The sequence below is a fragment of the Barbus barbus genome (assembly GCF_936440315.1).
Source record: "Barbus barbus genome assembly, chromosome: 45".
Classification (NCBI taxonomy): domain Eukaryota; kingdom Metazoa; phylum Chordata; class Actinopteri; order Cypriniformes; family Cyprinidae; genus Barbus; species Barbus barbus.
Genome location: NC_136723.1, coordinates 8,137,691 through 8,156,935, shown reverse-complemented (window position 1 = coordinate 8,156,935; position 19,245 = coordinate 8,137,691). Strand labels below are relative to the sequence as shown.

General features: G+C 37.8%; 1 protein-coding gene across 6 annotated transcripts in view; it reads right to left on the bottom strand.

Annotated features, from left to right (window-relative positions):
* Positions 1 to 19,245, bottom strand: part of LOC306864028 (homeobox protein cut-like 1) — a 125,563-nt gene that overhangs the window by 91,823 nt on the left and 14,495 nt on the right. For all 6 annotated transcript variants that reach the window (XM_079407697.1, XM_079407700.1, XM_079407699.1 and 3 more), the window contains exon 2: positions 567 to 677. In XM_079407697.1, coding sequence (XP_079263823.1) covers positions 567 to 677 — 111 coding nt within the window. The remainder of the gene's footprint in view (positions 1 to 566; positions 678 to 19,245) is intronic.

The window sequence follows — 19,245 nt, the reverse complement described above, 5'->3', positions numbered from 1 at the left end:
GTTTCAGAACTCTATCAGATCGGAGACGGTTTTCAGTAAATAAAGAATCACTGATCCTTACTGTCTTGCTAACATGCATCGTCAGTTTTTCGCCTGGAAGATGACCTCACAGACAACCCTATGGTCTGGGCACGACCGTCCGCTGCTATTCATGCAGACCAAGTATTCCCTAAATGGATAAACCATAATATCCTCTGGTTTCTCTGCTACTGACCTCTCTTACAAGGCGACACCAAGCTTCAGACAAGTGCAAAATCAGAAAAATAACCTAACGGCACGTCCATGCTCTAGAATTCAAGTGGAACAATCGTAATAACAAGAACGCAACTGTACAGGGTGCGCGCTTGAAATCCTGAAAGCAGTCAAAATGGAGGCGGAACGCAAGCAGGAGAAATTCAACTGATTTGAATTGCTGAAACATGGTGCTTCACAGGTACCCATGAGACCAGGATGTGCCGGCCCAGACATATGACAATTATGTGCTGAAATTCTCCTTCGCTCCACTACCTTTGAGCTTCCTATCATTTGGAAAATCGTCTCTCACTCCATTTCTCGCTTTTGCTCACCTCTGGAGTATTCTTCTTGAACTCGCGGCTTTGGTCGATGAGTTTTTTCCTGGACTGCTCGCTTTCATCCTGTCTGTTGGCCAGGGCTGCGGCGGTGGCATCCAGTTCTTTCTGTGGACAGATAAGGGAAACGATTCAGATGAGGTTCCAGAGTAACGGTTTTGGTAAATAAATGACATAACATCAGCAAGTCGGTAAAAAACTGCCTAAATATCAACCTTGGATTGACAGAATTGGCAATTATTTTATTAGTTTTTGGATTATCAGGACCGATTTGTCTTCCATGTGACCATTAGATTTTAAAGGAAAAAAGTAAAATTAGAATTTTCCGATAATTTACTCATGCCAACTTGGTTCCAACAACTACTGAAAAGCACTGAAGGATCATTGAAAAGAACCAGTTGATCCAAATCGGACTGAATAAATCAAGCTGGATTCAAAATGTCAACTTAAGAACCAATGCATGAATGATTTATTCAATTTTAATTGTGATTCAGAAATGAACCACTTCTTTCAATTATGAAGCACTGACGAGAACCAGTTGATTTGATTCAGTGAGTTGGATTCAAAATGTCAGCTTAAAAACAGATAAGTGAATGAATTGCTCGGTTTGAGCAATGAATTGTGAATCAAATCAACTCTGCAAAGAAGCGGTTGATTTAATTTTCAATTTGAGCTAGATGATTTGATTCACAATTTTGACTGAACGATTCAGTGAGTCAACTTAAGAAATTATTCAAAAATGAATCATTCAGTCCGAATTATTAACTTAGCACCGCTGTATGAAGAGTTTAGCAACAGCTTTTTGTTGTCCACAAGCAGAGTCATCGACCTCAGACCAATCGCGTTTGCCAAAATCGAAAGCTGTAAAAACAAAACGACAGAACCTTCTCACCAAATATCACGTTTATTTAGCAGGAAACACGTGTTTTATAAGGTGTGAGAATACCGCTCGGTATGCACCTGCAGGCATACTGTGGCTATAAACCTCTTGCTCCGACTAGCCAATCAGATTTCCAGGAAAGTTGCGACAAACACACCGCGATTGGCCGCCGCATTCATCAGTCACCCACAGTGCGCTGCAGTCCCACCCCCGGTGGGCCTCGTGAAAAGTCAGCAGTCTGCGGTCCCTGCCGTCCCACTCCTCTCCTCTCAACAGCAGGGAGCTGAGCTAAAGAATATCGTCTGACATCTGGGAGCCAGATGCTGGGAACAAATCAACTTAATTAGGCTGGAACTCTGTGCGCCAGACTCCCCAAACCTCCAACACAACAACTGGGGGGCTGAGTCACCACAGTCTCGCCCCAGTTTTACTCTCCTCTGTTATTATCACCTCCTCCTTCCACATAGGAAGACACATGGCTCCGCAAAACACTCAGACGGAGCTTCGTTCGGCTAGTCTGGCAAGGTAAAAGCACGAGGGCTGATCTCCAGGGACAAATCTGGTTTTAAAATACCATCCCTAGAGACGGGTGTGGATCATTGGTTTCTGGGTCAATGGGACATGTTTTAGATAAAAACATCATGCTATGTAAGTGGGCTATGGTTCTGGTCTTCCTAAATGGCTTGTTATTAATACAAGCGGTGAGGCCGTGACGGAAATAAACTGTGACATAATGCGTCTACTCTAACGATGCACTGACATGACATGTACGCATTATTAAGGGTAGCCTATATACATTACCTCTACGTAATCATGATATATATATATATATATATATATATATATATATATATAAGGTCGTGCAGCCAAAATTACAGAAAATATCAATCATAATACAGCAAAGGTTGCACTTTTAACTTAGGACCCCATATGTGAATGAATCATTTTAAACTGTGAACCAGATCAAGGAGTTCAAAGAAAAGAATCTGTTGATTTGATTCACAATTTCCAACTAAACAACTGAGTTGGATTCAATATGTCAACTTCAGAACTGATTTGTGAATGCAATCATGATATATATTCTTGTCTTACACTATAATGTGATTTTTTAGGTTGTGCAGCCAGAACTTCAGTAAGTATGAATCATAATACAGCAAAGGCTGCGCTTTCGTGGCTTAAGAAGGTACTTCATTGAAGTATCAACTTCATCTCAGATGTTTCTGCTAAAGGTCATTGGGAATTAAAGTTTGTTAAAATGCTACGATGTGATATTTAAGGTTGAGCAACCACAATTACAGTAAATATGAATCATAATAATTTCAAAGGAAGGTACTTCAGTGAAGTCTCAGATGTTTCTCAAACTCCTTGCGGAAAATGACTACGACAACTGTTGACACACAGAAACAGTATAAGGCTGTAAAATTAATGTGCACATAATAGAGCAGATTATTTGGTTTCGGAAGAATGATATACATTTTTTAATTTAGGCCTATAGGAAGACCTTTTGAGCACAGTTTGAGACTGTCTCGCTTGAAAATCACAACTGAGTTTCCTAGGGTCTTCTCTTCTCAGAGACTTAATAAAAACTCTTCATTTAATCTTGCTGCTGTCAAAGAGAAAGGTTTGAGATATTAAAGAGCATGATTTTTCTTTCTATTGGTATCAATAGTGCTAATGCCCCCTGGGGTATTCCATCCAGCCCCCCTGGTGTAGTTCAAGGAAGCCCTGTAGCCCTCCAATGAGAGTCGTTTATATAAAGGACCAAATTGTTCCCCATAATAGCTTCATAATTTTCCTAATGGAAGAATTCTGCTGGCTCAGGCGGCGGTGCTTGTCTTAGTTAATTTGTTCGGTAGTAAACGCTGATGGAACAGATTACAGGGCTCCCCAGAGAGCCAGGCCCTGCCAGATACTATCAGCTGCATATGCAGCAGGGAAACGTCAGCAAGGCCTCTCTCTCTCTCTCTCTCTCTCCGTATAGCTGCTGTTTTTTCTTCCCTTGTTCTCTCATAACCTATCTTTCTCACAGGCCATTACATTTCCTCCCCTCTCTCTCTCTCTCTCTCTGTATAACTGCCAGTGTCGCTGTGCCACAGAGCACCTGAGCACTCAAGAGGGTCAACAGCTCAGAGGCAATCAGGAACAGATAAAAACAAAGCAAGACTCTAACACAGGTGAGAGGGGACAGCAGACACACTTCTGCCGTGGGAGGCTGGGAGCTGTACTGTAACTAAAAATGGTGGATATAATTCTGAAAATTTGTTTGCACTGTGCTTGATCTTTCAGGTGCATTAATCCATTAAATCACTTATTATACAAAACCATGATCCGCACTCACATGAAACGGTCTTTTCTTTTCGTTTTATTCTACATTTATCACCAATAGGACAAGGACACAAACGTTTCGGCTCAAAGGCCTTCTTCAGTGTGTTAAACAATACAAATCCTCCACCCACTTTTTAAATCACTAATTTGACGTCATCGTTCATTTACCAATGTTCATTCATTAAAAGCTTACGCATTCCATTTATTCAACAACTTGCATTTAAACAACTTGCATTGTTTAATTATTAGTATTGTTTAACACACTGAAGAAGGCCTTGGAGCCGAAACGTTTGTGTCCTTGTCCTATTGGTAATAAATACAGAATAAAACGAAAAGAAAAGACAGTTTCATGTGAGTGCGGATCATGGTTTTGTATAATAAGGGATATAATTCTGAACAAATGGGTTTATAATTCTGTTAGCAGGAAAAGCTAACAGAATTAAAAAATTAATAACTTGCTCAGTCTCTAAAATATTTTTTTAGTTTGGATGACATCACCAAGACCTCTTATTTTTTTAGCTCTATTCTTCCAAACTGGTTCCACTCTGGTCACTTCTCACGATTAAGAGCATTCCCAATGGATAGAACTATTTTTTTTCTGATTTACCATCCTGTTTTTTAGTGTTGCAGGAAATATCGCGATATGGCTTAGATCGATTATCACGATTCTCAAATCGTGCAAGCTGTGATTTAATCAAATAATTATAATCACTGCAGATTTCAGAGTGAAGCTCTGCCCTGTTTATTTACCGTTAACCGAGCACCTCTAAGATGCTAAAACACTTTATCATGAGCTGCTAGAGTGTAAATAAACACAATTTTCAACTTTCTTTCATTATCACATTGCACAATATATGCAATGTAAACAGTGTTAGTTATTCCCAATATCATCAGAAGTATGTTGCAAATGCATGTCAGAGCATGCGCACTAACAAACAGATAACGTCAACAGTTTTAAACTCTTTAAAGTCAAAACAAAAGTCGTACCGATATGACCTCTTCACTGTCCTTGAAAAAAAAAAAAATGTAAAAACCCCCGAAAAATGTAAAATAAAGGTTTGTCCAGTGTACTTGAGTAAGTTTTTACAGATTTTACAGTTTGAGGTTTTTTATAGCTTGTCCTTTAATCATCTGGTCTAAAAAAAAGGTGACCTGATTTCTGAAGGGTATGACTTTATACTTAAGTGAAAAAAAATTAAATAAAGGCAAGTGCGTGTATGTGTGCATTTTGAAAGGCACCAACGGCTGCCATTAGCACAGATAGAGCTAATCTATTTTTACGCCGGCATACCGTTAAGTCCTTTATCAAAGTCTTTGCTATTGCTGCTACCATTTATAACAAACCTGCTTTGTGTGAGCAACTAATCTCAGCGCTGACCCACCGCTTTGAGCTCTGACTCTGTGTACACTGTAGTTGGGTCTGTTAAACACCTACGCCAAAGATTTGGCAGCAGAAGTGTGAACCTAACCTTGTCACGTCCCGAAAAGAGATCCCTCGACAGTTTGCGACCTCTAAAGCCTGAATAATGCATTTGACCCCTTAACTGATGCTTTGGAGTTAGCCAGAGTAAAAGACAGGGCCCACAAAGTGAAGAAGCATATTAAAATTGTTTTCACACAAATGGGTCAATGTGCCCTCACACCTGAAGTGTTCGTCTTGTGAGCGACGAGTTAATTGCTCCTCAGGGAGTGAGAACCAAAGAACAGCGAAATCAACATTAAAGTTTTGTTAATAAAAGTAACATTTAACAAATAATATCTAGAATATACAATCTTTTTGAAATCCAAGAAAACGGATGAAAAATATTAATCACTCAACCTGTACTATACACAGATTTTCGTCCAATCAAAAGCTCTCCAGAATGAAAATGTCCCTCTCTCTCAAACCACCTGCAACTAACTAGCCAAGTAACAAAATATGGCTCATAGCTGTGATGTATCTGAATTCTATTGGACATTTAATACTAAATATGATACACCCCACCCAAACTGTTTCAACAGGAAACAAGAAAGAAACCTCTCTCACTACACAAGAGTTTGGTGTTCGTAGAGTAGCTTAGCTAAGAAAAAGTGGCAATACTACTAACTTTAAAGTCTTAGAAGTGCTAAACCTTCACCTGCCATGATTCACTGATCAAATAAACAAATCAAATCATCAAAACAACGATTCAGTGATTCATATTAAAGGAGTCATTACCCTGACACAGGAAAAAAAATAAACTCCACACAGAAAGAGCCACATGGTGTAAATGTTAAACAAATTTTGCTAAATATCTCTGCAGAAAAGATACATGAAATATGAAGCTGAATATTATGCAAACTTGACTTAAACATAACCTAGATTTTTAGAATAGTAGGCCTTTAAAAAAAAAAAAAAATATGGTCACAACTTTTGAAAAGACAGAATTATAAAACATATAATTGCCTCTGCATTTACCTTTATGATGAACAGGTTTTTATGTAATAAATAAAAAATAAAAAAATAAAGTTGATATAATTGTTCTGACACAATTCGCACCCTGGATAAACGAACATTTACCAAACCACAAGCATTACGACACAGTCTGATCTGTTCAGTTCCTTCCTTGTTCTGCGTCTTGAATTACACACACTGTCTGAAAAAGTTCAACAATGACCTAATCGCACTGCACAAACAATGCATCTGTGTCAGTAGTCTATGATACACTAAATCTTCCTGTCTCCTTTAGCTTAGATGGCTTAATTGCAAATCAAGGATTTGGCGCGCCGTCAAGATCCACTATCACACAGCAACAATCAGACAAAGGCGCGAGTAATATCTTTGCGGGAGGTTGCGATAGCGCAGAAACTTCACACTGTGGCATGCGGTACCTAATCAAGACCACCGCGTTCACAGAGCTTTATAATCTGAGAGCCCACTGTTGCAACCCCTGGGAACACACGCAAGCGCGCACACGCACGACGTGCTCGCATACGCACAATCTGTGAATAACAAACTACAGACCAGACTTCATTTCCATCCAATTAAGAGACACTCAAAGCATTATGGGGGCTTGCTGATTATGATGCAGTACATTTGGGTCGTCTCAGTGCAACAATGTCCCAGTTGTTGACAGAAGAACACTCCCTTTCATACCAGCTGGGGAGGGCAGGAGTTTTTTGAGGCGGTTCAACAGACTGTACAAGCATTACTAATTCCAACTTGTTTCGTAGGCTGGACATCAGGAGCGAGCGACTGCTTAAAAATGCATCCTAGACAGCCTTATTCTCACTGACTATATCTTTCAGGCCTGATCCGTGTCAACATTCGAGCGATCGTGCACTTTTTAACATGGGAACATCTCTACATGTTTAAACTGAAATAGTTTGAAGGCTTCTCAGAGTCACACAACTGGGATTACGACTGACACGCTAAATTCTCATTAGGATAGTATCTTTTTAAGAAACTCCGTTCTCACAGATCAGCGTTATCTCGTGTCAGAGCCGACCGGTCGGTCCACAGGGCTGGCGATATCAGCCGCTCCTACGGCTGTAATGAATCCAGGACCGGTTCACCATCTCACACGCCATGTTTGCTATCAACAGAGCTCTCGAGGGCTTACAGCGCAGTTCATTAAAGCTGAGGAACAAGAACAAGCCCAGAGCTTATTCTCTCTTTCTTTCTCCTCTCATTTCTTTCATTCGTTCTTTCTTTAAACCACCATCGTTCCGCCTTTGATTTATTATGCAACAAGATGAGCAATTTACTTCAGAGGCTTTCAGTCAGTACTGGAAGAAGCACGATCTGAGGAGGTATGAGAGCACAAGTTGGTACTGCTTGTCGCACAGAACGCACTTTTAAAACAGAAATCATCGATTTGTTATCGAGATAAGCGCAGCATGCCTTTACCTCAAAAACTTTTAGGCTTCCTCAAGCCAATACATACATCTCTGCCTCCTCCACCACTGATAACAGCATTCCTCAAATGCTGTAAGTTTTTTTAGAGAAACTAATTAAAACAATTATATCTCCAGTTGGGAGTGGAGGCAACGTCTGGGGAGTGGATCTCTGGTTGGGAGGGACGTGAACTGTTTTTCAAACAGTTTGACCGGCCTGAGACTGGATGACAAAAGACACGCAGAGATCATCTTGTCTTTCTGGATAGCAGCTGAGTTAATGTTACAGCCTTGAGTCAAGAAAAAACAATTAGTGGCGCCACAAAAGTACACGTTAGCCTCTCAGTATTGCATATAAAAGGCTATGAAACTTAATGAACATAATGAACAAGTTTATCTAGAATTTTCCTTTTGCTTAGTTAAAATTACACACACACACACACACACACACACACACAGAGAGCATATATAACTAATCAATTATCATGACTGAGACAGAAAAAGCTAAATAAAAATAAAAAATAAAATACGTTGGTACTTATAGCGTGCTGTGCTTTAGCAAAAAGTTACTTCTTTAAACAATAATGTGTCAAAAAGTTAACCAGAGCCAACTACACTGTAAAACAAAATCTGTAGTTTTTACAAAATAATTTTGGCAGCTGTGGTTGCCAGAATAATTTTGTAAAAAATACAGAAAACCTGTACATTCACAGAACAAAACTGTAACATTTACAGTATAAAACTGTAATTAACAAACAAGGAAATTTGAATGTAAACCACTAAATTCAACAACACACACTGCTATTAAAATCTGTTTTGTACCTTTAACATACTGACAACCACCATAATAATGCCGGTAGTAAAAGAGAAGACCACATGAAGAATCAAAGACTCATCACAAGTAGCTTCGCCACAAGCAGAAGTATATACTAATATATAGAAGGTGCACAGAGTCATTCATGCAAACACAAAACACCATCATGGTAACACACATGATACTTAAATAATGCAATAAACTTTCATTAAACAACAGAAGATGTAACAAAGCCCAAATGTGCATAACTGATAACAAAAACTATTAACAAAACATGATTATTTAAACAAAATACTTTCAAATGTGGAGTCATGCAGGGAATATCAGTTTACAGTTTTTAACTGTAAATTATACATTGATTTGTTATTTTTACATCTAAAAACTGTACAATTAACAGCATTTTACTGTAAAATTACATGAAAAGTCTGGTTAGATCTTTTACAGTTTTTCCCTGTATATAGTACAGGAACTTACTGTTAACCTATTAACAGTTTTTTCAGTAGCGTTTTTAAAACAAAAAAATTGACATTTAAAATTTCACTTATTTTTTACAGTGTACTGCTGGCTTATTTGCAGAGTAAAGTCTCTGTGAAAAGTTTCAGCTTGACAAAGCACCATGGGAAACATATCTGCCCTTGTAGAACACTTTTGCAGATTAGAATATAACTGAATTGAGTTGTAATCAAAGAAATTCTACAATTATATCTGGCTCATTGGAGAAACCTAAGAGAAACAGACTGTGCCACGGGAATGGAATGTACCTACTTATGGTCACCTATTTCAGTCCTGGATGGAAATGGTCATATATGGTGCAGCCCTAGTCTCATGGTCACTGCTTAAAATAAATAAGTATATGTATGGAATGTATTGATTACCTTTGGCGCATGAGAGTTCAAGACTGGACTCTGGAGTCACTCTTCAGACTGGCTTAACTTGATCTCTTTGAGAATACTGGAATTTTTCCAGTAATTTTTCCTTAACAAAATATATATCTTAATAGAAAAATTAATTTCTTAGATTTTGCATGTTCTAACGAGTGATACTGTTTCAAAGCAGGTTTGTGTTGCGTATCTTCAGCACAGTTTGCAGTGCAGGCTGCAATGTTACATTTTTTAACATCTCATTTGACAGTAGCTTGAGATGCAGATGTAAATTGATGTTCATTATCAAAAACAGTTACATCTATAAAAACTGTAACAACCTCATTTTATATGATGAAATGTAATTATTCTGACTGTTTGAGTTTTATTAAAATTAGCAATTGGTCGTTCATAGTAGCATGCATTTAGTTTATGATAACCACAGTTAAACCACACATACACCATGGTAAAAATGTAACTAAGGTTTCTAAGTATTTCTATGAAAAACAGTAGTCTAAATACATTTAGTATAAATGCACAAATGTTATAGCTTAATAAAAAAAATATGATATGAATATCCCACATTTCTGCCACAATACCACGATACAGTTACTGTTATTACAGTAAAACACTTTCACTATTTAGTGGAAGAGGATAAATGGTGGTCACTACGTAGTCACAAAACACAGTGAAAGTACACTGGAACAAGTATGTTGGATCTGGGCGGCTCCTCTAAGCGCCAAAGTCGCAAAATTGCGACAAGACGTCATACTTCATGAAATGGGCTGTAGTTCCTAATCTGGTGTAATGGCTCAATTGTATTCCCTTCCACTAGATGGCAGACATGTAGTACTTCGTTTCTAGACCAAAATTGTTCGAGGAAATAGCAGAGTAAATGAGCTATCGTGTCATTGATGCGGAAGCAATTCAGTTCATAGCACCTGAGTAAATTGTGAGATTTGTGAGAGAAAATCGCCAAACGGCTAATAAAAAGTTGTACTGTGAGGATGTGTTGCAAATGTCATTCGCCGATTCTGACTCTGAAGGGGAATATTTGCCTTTTGGAAATGACGATCGGCCGTCTAATGATCGCGCTTCTCCCGGTACATCTTTTCCGCGTAATGGTGCCGCGCGCAAGGCGTGATCGTTCACAAAGCACAAACAAGTGATCGTATCAACACTTTGGCCAACGGGGATGGGGGTGGCAGGGGTGGACGTGGTCTTAGTGTCCATAGGAGAGCTGTTGCTCTCTGATAATCGGCCAGATTGCGCTGTTTGTTCTGATCGCGCGCGCTCTAAGTGCCGCCGGCAGACAGTACAGGTGCGGTGTGTGGGGTCGGTCTGTGCGCTGTGCCATGCAATGAGAGGTACCATACTCTCAAGAACTATAAACTGTCACATAGATACCTGATTGGGCAGATAGCTGGGCAGATAGCTGGTCAACTGATCAAAAAATAGGCACATGTATTTTACTATGGCACAGTAATATAGTAATAATTTACTACTTTCTCCTGTTTTACTGTTGATTTCCTCTTTTCCTGATCATTTGGAATGAGGATAAAAAGACAAAAAAAACAACAACAACATGCAAATAAGTTCAAACATCCATTCAATATCTATTATTTCCTGAATATTACTGATGAACTGATCAAAAAGTAGGCTACTGTTCACATGCGTTTTACTACATAGTATAGTAATATAGTAATAATTTAGTACTTTCTCCTGTTTTATTGTTGGTTTCCTCTTTTCTGATTATTTGGAATGAGGAGAAAAAGACAAAAAAAAAAATCAAACATCAATTCAATATCTACTATTTCCTAAATATTATGAAATTCAAGAGGGCCGCCCCTGATGACGTCATAATATGCAAATTAGATGAGTATATTTACACCCCACATAAACTTTCGGTCATGCCCAACATTTTTCTAATTTACAGTAGATCTCTATCTTTAAGCCCTTTCAAGCCACAAGCTTTTGAAATCTTGATGTCAAAATCCAGCATTTTTTCCAAAAAACCCTGGCGCCTAAAGGGTTAGAGTGACAGCGGTCATTCATGTTAATCAAACAACAAAAGAGAGAAAATCTTTTGACTAAATCACTTTGATATAAGCAATATATATTTATTTTACACAGTAAAGAATATGCTGTGTTTTTATATATTGGATTACTTTATAACATATGTACTGTGGCATTTCTTATTTGTGACCCTGGACCACAAAACCAGTCATAAGGGTCAATTTTTCGAAATTGAGATGTATACATCACATGAAAGCTGAATAAATAAGCTTTCCATTGACATATGGGTTTGTTAGGATTGGATAATATTTGGCCGAGATACAACTATTTGAAAATCTGGAATCTGAGGGTGCAAAAAAATCCAAATACTGAGAAAATCGCCTTTAAATTTATCCAAATGAAGTTCTTAGCAATGCATATTACTAATCAAAAATTAAGTTTTGATATATTTACAGTAGGAAATTTACTAAATATCTTCATGGAACATGATCTTTACTTGATGTCCTAATGATTTTTGGCATAAAAGAAAAATCAATAATTTTGCATACAATGCATCTTTGGCTATTGCTATAAATATACCCCAGCAACTTAAGACTGGTTTTGTGCTCCAGGGTGACATTTGTTCTAGTGTAGTTTTTTGTACTATTGCTTGTAATTAGTTTCTTATTATTTTTTATTTTTATTCAGACTGTTTACTTGTCTTCAGTAAACGCAAGTTTTTTAAGCTACTATTATTTTTTGTAATATTGAATATTTTGTAATATATTGTAACTTGTGATATCTTACAGACTTTATCTAAAGCAAAATAACCATATTGTGATATATATTGTTACTGTGAAATAAAATTACTTCTATCATGATATAAGACTTTGGTCATATCGCCCACCCCTATATGATATAATATAATTTATTACTCTTCTTAGTGTTTTATCGAAGAAAATTCTATAGCGATAATTATCGTTATCGTTTTATCGCCCAGCCCTGGTAGGTACATTCAGTTCCTCATCGATTACACTCAATTCAGTTCTCTTCTAATCAATAAAAATATTCTACACCCTCAGCGTAAACACTCATGGCTTGTCCCGAGCAAGCGAGGTTTGCAAAACGAGCACAAGTGCTGCATTATTTTTCAAGAATTTCATGACAGAGTCTGGCGTCTGACTACCACAAACTCTTCTGCATATTTGCATTTTAATACAAGGTTTGTTTATCCTGGAATCTCTGCTGTAAACTGAATTAATTAGATGTTCAGAATCATAACTAGAAATTAGCATAACGGGGCAGAGAGAAGAAAGAAGGGGGTGTTTGTTCTTCACGAGACAACAAGCGGTTAATTGTTGAGGGTTGGGGGCATAGACGGTGACCTGAACTAGATATTACAGTGTAGTCCGGCTGATTCAGAGAAGCCAAACTGCATTGTTCTGATTCATTATTCTCATTCAATAAGAACGTGTGTCTGCAAGAAGATGACATGACAAAACTAGAACAACCCCATTATAATCTAAGCTGTCTATACTGCATTTGTCAGTGAAGCTGTCTACACTGAACGCACGTGACTCAACGACACAGTCTACATTGCAAAGGCACAACTTTGAATTAAAGAAGCTGTCTACACTGCAGCTGCATACACAGCAAGAATTTGACTTTGAATCAACTCAACGTAGAGCCCTGTTGTATTTTTTCCCAAATTATTCCCAAATCAAGTTTTTTTTCCATTTTAATTTATAAATATAATATACATTTATAACAAAATTTCAGTAATCAAAAAGCATGTCTAATTAATTTAAATCAAGACACTTACAATTTAATAGCAATTTAGAAAAGTGTATAAATTCCTTATAAACAAAGCTGTCTACACTGCAAGCTCATGACTTGGAATCAATGTCCCTATCAACACTGCAACTTCATAACTTAAAATAAAAACATTTACACTTAAAGTGTGCAACTTTGAATTTAAAAGAAGTCTGAACTTCAAATGCACAACTTCAAATTAAAACTGTTTACACTTCAATGTGCAACTATGAATCCACAAAGTTGTTTACACTGCAAGTGAGTAAATTTGAACCAAAAAAACTAATAAAGCTTTGTTAGTTATAAAGGAACTGTTCAGTTGTAAGTATGTCACCTAAGCAGGCCCCAAGACCTCCTCAAGAGTCAAAAGAAGCCTCGTGGACAATGTAATGGGGATGACATTTCAAGTAATTCCAATGCTATTTTTATGATAAAAAAGTGTGTGGGGGTGAAAACAACAAGACAAGAGTCCCTTTGAGAGAATGTTTTTCATTGTTGATCAGTCAGCATGTACACACATAGAGCTGCAAAACACAAAAGATGGTGACATAGCAGGTGGATCAAAAACATATATCAGTTTACCAGATAAAACATTACTTTAATCTTTCCATATTGTGTGTCACTGTCACCTATAAACAGCTGAACCGGTTTTTTATGTCAACTGATCGAATCTACTCTTCATGTTTTCGGTTGGGGTTAAGATTCCTGCATATTAGCATGTGACCTTCAGCACCTTATCTGCTGATTAGGCAGCTCTTATATCTTTCACTCGCATTACAGCGGAAATTGCCTTGCTCAAGGCTCTCACCTCAGTCGTGGTATTGAGGGTGGAGAGAGTTCCCCCCCCACCTACAATCCCTGCCGGACCTGTGACTCGAACCCACGACCTTTAGGTTACAAGTCCAACTCACTATCCATTAGGCCACGACTGCCCTTTTTAGATTACCTTTGCATAAAATGATTGATTTTTATCTCTTAGCTTTTTTATTTAGATAATTTGTATCATGTCTCATGTTTCATTTGTTTCATAACAAAATATTGACTCAATATTGGCTTATAGGAATCAACTAGAATTTCAATTCTGTGTATCTCCAATTTTTTTGTAAGTGAACGGGTGGCATAATCATATCAAACCGGATGTGATAAATGATAATGTCAATGATGACATCAAATGAAATGGTCCGCATGTGCTTTCACGATCCTTTCAAGGAGGATATCAATGTGCCATTTACTACCTACAGGTCACTGTAAAAGAGAAAAAGAACAGCGTGAACATTCTGTTAAATATCTCCTTTTCGGTTCCAGTAAAAAACCGACATGAGAGTATGAAAATAAAAAGAAATTTGAAACGATTCCTTGTACACTTCTTGTACACAAATCAAACACAAGTGCAAATGTGTGAGAAACAGAATTAGTGTGCAGTATGGCGCTCACAGTCACAGTAGGCCAGCAAAGATGTAAGGCAGTGTGTGAGGTAAACAGTAATCTGGCTGCTATTGTGTTGGCACTGGAGTGTGTGTGTGTGTGTGTGTACTGGCTTTCTGCCATCGCTGGCTGTGACCTTAGAGAAGGTGCAGAAATACAACTGACCTTCAGCACGCCTCAGTCAATCAACCCTCATCTGAAACACTACACAAGTCCGACCTTCATACATCAACACAAACACTAGGTCTCTAACAGCATTAGATAAGGCAACAAAGAACTTTTGATTCGCAGCAAAGTCAGACATTTCCAAATGCTTTTAACGCCTCAAAAGTCACAGTTAGGTGTTCATTTAGAGGGAATTTGTACCAAAAGTCTTGATCAGTTCATTTATTTTCATACAACTGTGGCGATGTAGCATTATTAGCAACCACAAGAACTGACACATAACTGCTCACAAAAGTATAGTAAAGGAAGGGATTAAGAATGCGCCAGCAGAAACCTTCCCTGAGCCCGGAGTGGAAAAGCTAAACTCAAACACTGACTCAGCAAAAAACGAGCTGCTAACTTTAGTTCAGCGAGTCGCCAACCCCCCCTCGAGCTCCATCCCCACGACTCCGCGCTGCCATAATATTCAGAACATTATTTTGATTGTGAATTTCCTTCCAATGCACATCTGCTGAGCTGCCCTGAACTCAGAATATGCTTACGTGCCATGTCTAAATACAAAACACAGTCAAAGGAATATGCAATATCGATATAATGGGAGACTGCTTGGGGAACCAAACTTACTCAAACCATGAAAACACTCAAAACAGACACGAAAGCAGCTGAAAAAAAAAAAAACATGACGAGGATAAATTGGTGGCGAGCACTATTTTAGGGGCTTTTTGCTGTTTTTATTGATAGAACAGATGAAAGATCACAGGAAATTATTCGACTTGGGCTGCTCGCACATAAACACAACTGTACGAAATGTTACTGTTAGCAATTTAGCAACTGTTAGCAAGCACTTTTTATAGATTACACTTTAAAAATGTCAAGAGTATAGTACGGAGCCTAAAAAAAGGGGGGGGGGGTTATATTTCAGTGCTTTTGCAATTGCTGGCAAAAAGATGGCATTCTACACCTGAGAAACTTTGTGTTCGCATGCAAAACTATTATTTATTTTTAGTTTCTCAGAGAACACAAAACATTTTAGAGAAAATGGAAAGGTTTTGAGAGTGAATTCAAAGCTTCATTTTGCACGCAAATATATGACCCTGGACCACAAACCCAGCCATAAGGGTCAATTATTCTAATTTGAGATTTCTACATCATCTGAAAGCTGAATAAATAAGCTTTCCATTGATGTATGGTTTGTTATGATAGGACAATTGACCGAGATACAACTATTTGAAAATCTGGAATACGAGGGTGCAAAAAAAAATCAAAATATTGAGAAAATCCCCTTTAAAGTTGTCCAAATTAAGTTCTTAGAGATGCATATTACTAATCAAAAATTAAGTTTTGATATATTTACAGTAGGAAATTTACAGAATATCTTCATGGAACATGAAGAAAAAGAAAAATCAATAATTTTGCCCCATACAATGTATTTTTGGCTATTGCTACAAATAAACCCCAGCGACTTAAAACTGGTTTTGTGCTCCAGGGTCACATATAAGCTTTGAAATATTCATCTTTCTCCAATCTTATTTTTATTCCATTACACCGTTAGAGGCTCTGCAACTGAAAATAAATAAATATATTTTTAAATTATTAAATATATAAATAAATAAACAACAGCCTTTCAGCAATCTTGGCTCAATTTAGTTTTTAGTATTTTATTGTATTTTTATTATTAATTTACTTTTTTTTTATTACTGAATATTTACTTAACTAGTATCGTTGAATAATTGTTGCTTGAATAACTTGTGTTTAATTAAAATAATCTGAAGATTACATTCTATTGTTTTATTTTAATTAGCTAGCTAGCCAAATTAATTTAATTATCTTATATTAAAATGTGAAAAATATGAGTAAACATTTTTAAAAAAGCATCCTGAATATCTCCTCAATATTTGTGAAACTGGTATGAAAAATTGGGTTTGTTTTGATTGTGGTATTGATATTGACTACTGAAAATCTTACGATTTATGACAACCCCCTTAATATAGAACATTTTGACAAAATCACATTACCGCCTTTGTCGAATTGTGGCAAATACATGTTTATCGATGCATACTATAACTCACTGGATGCTCTAGAGGCACTGATACAAAAAGCCTCTCATCTTTTTTGGTCTTTGTCTGCTAGGCACAGAAGAACACCTCAGCCCTCATTACCTCAATAATGCATGAAATGAGCTGCAGCCCGCAGACTGAGCTCTCCAAACGCGTTAAGTATTTATCGTGAACAGAACGCTATCAGAGCCATTTCTAAATGGGCCTTCCCTGTCAGCTCTTTTTTGATTATGTTTGAGGGGACAACTGACCACCTCGACATCGCTGCTTTCGCTGAAACGCAGACGAGAACCTGCTGTGCACCTGCCTGGCTGTGTGTCTATATCCTAGCGACAGAGCTGCAAGAACAATTAAGCCCATCGACGGCAAATTAATCTGAGCACATCGGAGAATGGCTGCTAATCTCCGTGACCTATGGATGGTTATTACCACCATGACTAGCACAAAACAAGCAACCTTATCCAAGATGGAGAGGGCTAGCGGTTGAACCAAATTAGCTGAAATAATGGTGTTTTGAAGCCATGTAATGAAAGTCAATGGGGTCCAATGTAGGTTTGCATCCCAAAGTTATTCGAAACACCTTCATTTGTGCTCCACGAATGAAAGTCAATAATACAAGTTTGGAATAGACATGAGGGCAAGTTCTCGAGGGTCAAACCTCTCAACGCTTCCCTTTCCAGCACAAACGATAGAGGAGGGGAGGAGATGTAGATGAGGAGAGCGCCGTGGAAATCCATCCATGCTTGTTTTCTTAAATTTGTTTTCCATTTCAAAGGCCGGTTTGCAATTTCAGCAACCCTCTCGTCTCAATAACATCAGTCTGAATGGGATACAGGGAGCACAAGAGAGCAAGAAAGGAGAGAAATAAAGAGGCAGAGAGCAGAAGAGAGGGGTCCCCCTCTGTGTTGGCCAGCTTCCAGTGAAAGCTGTTCAGAACATGGGAAACATGGTGTCACAGCACAGTCCAATCAGCTCGTCTGGCCTGTGGTTTTCCCAGTGAGTACCGTCATGAGCGCTCCTCTCCTTCTACGGGTCCGCTTTCACTAGCATGCCTCCGGGAACAACAAACTCACGCTGCCAAAGCACGACCACACACACGCACACATACACACACACACAATGGCAGATGCAAACGCATACACGCTCAAGTGAATGCACAAGTACTACCCCCTACTTTTTCTTAGGCCCAACTTTGCCAAAAATGTCAGTTGGATTAGTCAGCAAAGAAGTGCATGATGACTGGCTGTTCATGATGTCACCAGAGGTATGAAGATGCTGAAGGCTAAATCACAACTAAAACAGAATAACAGTCACATGCAAGGTCCAAAAATCTACTTTTTACTGTACCGTTTTTTTCACTAATGTCTGTATAAATTCATGTAAATATTTTATGTCATTTTTATATTTACATCTTATAGTATTTTTTATATTTATTATATATTTATATATTTTTTACAGCTAAATTTAAATAATTTAACAATTAAATACGTGTCACCAAATAACATCGTAGACACACTACGGCGGTTTAATGGTCAAAAACTTTTACCCGTATTGGGCTTGTGGAGTGTGAATTCTGAACCTTGGTCATGTGACTGTGCCGTCCTCGATACAAGCAACATTCCAGTGCTTCTGAACCTGTTTGAACTTCCTGGATATGACAGATCACTATCAGATGTTTCTGGATGGATCCTCTAATTTGGAATTAGCATGAGATCAGTAGTTCAAATCTTAGAGCTACCAGCAGTGCAAATAGTGCAGAACATACTTCTCGGAGACTTGGACCAGCGACTCGGAACAACGGAAGTCACAGACCAAGTAAACGTGAGGCAAAACACGATGCTTATACTCATGGAGTCACCGACTCTCATTTTTTTCCCCCTCTATCTCTGGCCTCGGATGCAGGTCGCGTAAATCCATAACAATACGCACATTCCAGCGTGACAGATAATGCATCTCTCCATAATGGAGGTCTTGGATGCATTTGGAACGAGTATCTGTGTGTTTAACTGAGATAATACCTCAGTGTAAGTGAAAGTCCTGGATTAAAAGAATATAAGCCACCTGATTGCTCGCAAAGATAAAGCAGACCTCTAAATGAGGGATTGAGATGTTTTAGGTGGGCTGAGGTCTCAAATCATACCATCAGCACTGGATGTTCTGTTTCGTTCAGATCAGATTTTTTCCTATTTTTCCTTTCGATTGCCAATTCGTCTACATTGTTCTTATAAACAAGGCAAAAATAAGACAAAACAATGTGCTACTCATACATACATATATATTTTTTTTTTTCTTTCCATCAATTTTGCATTAAATGTGTATTAAAGTAAACATGGTCAAAACACACAAAATGACCAAAAAATGATGAAAAATGTCTTGCTGTGATTCACCTGTAAAACAAAGAACAAGAAATACAGATGTGATTTAACTTATTTAATAACTTTGAAAAAATAAATAAAATAAAGCAAAAATTATGGAGGCCTTTTGAGTA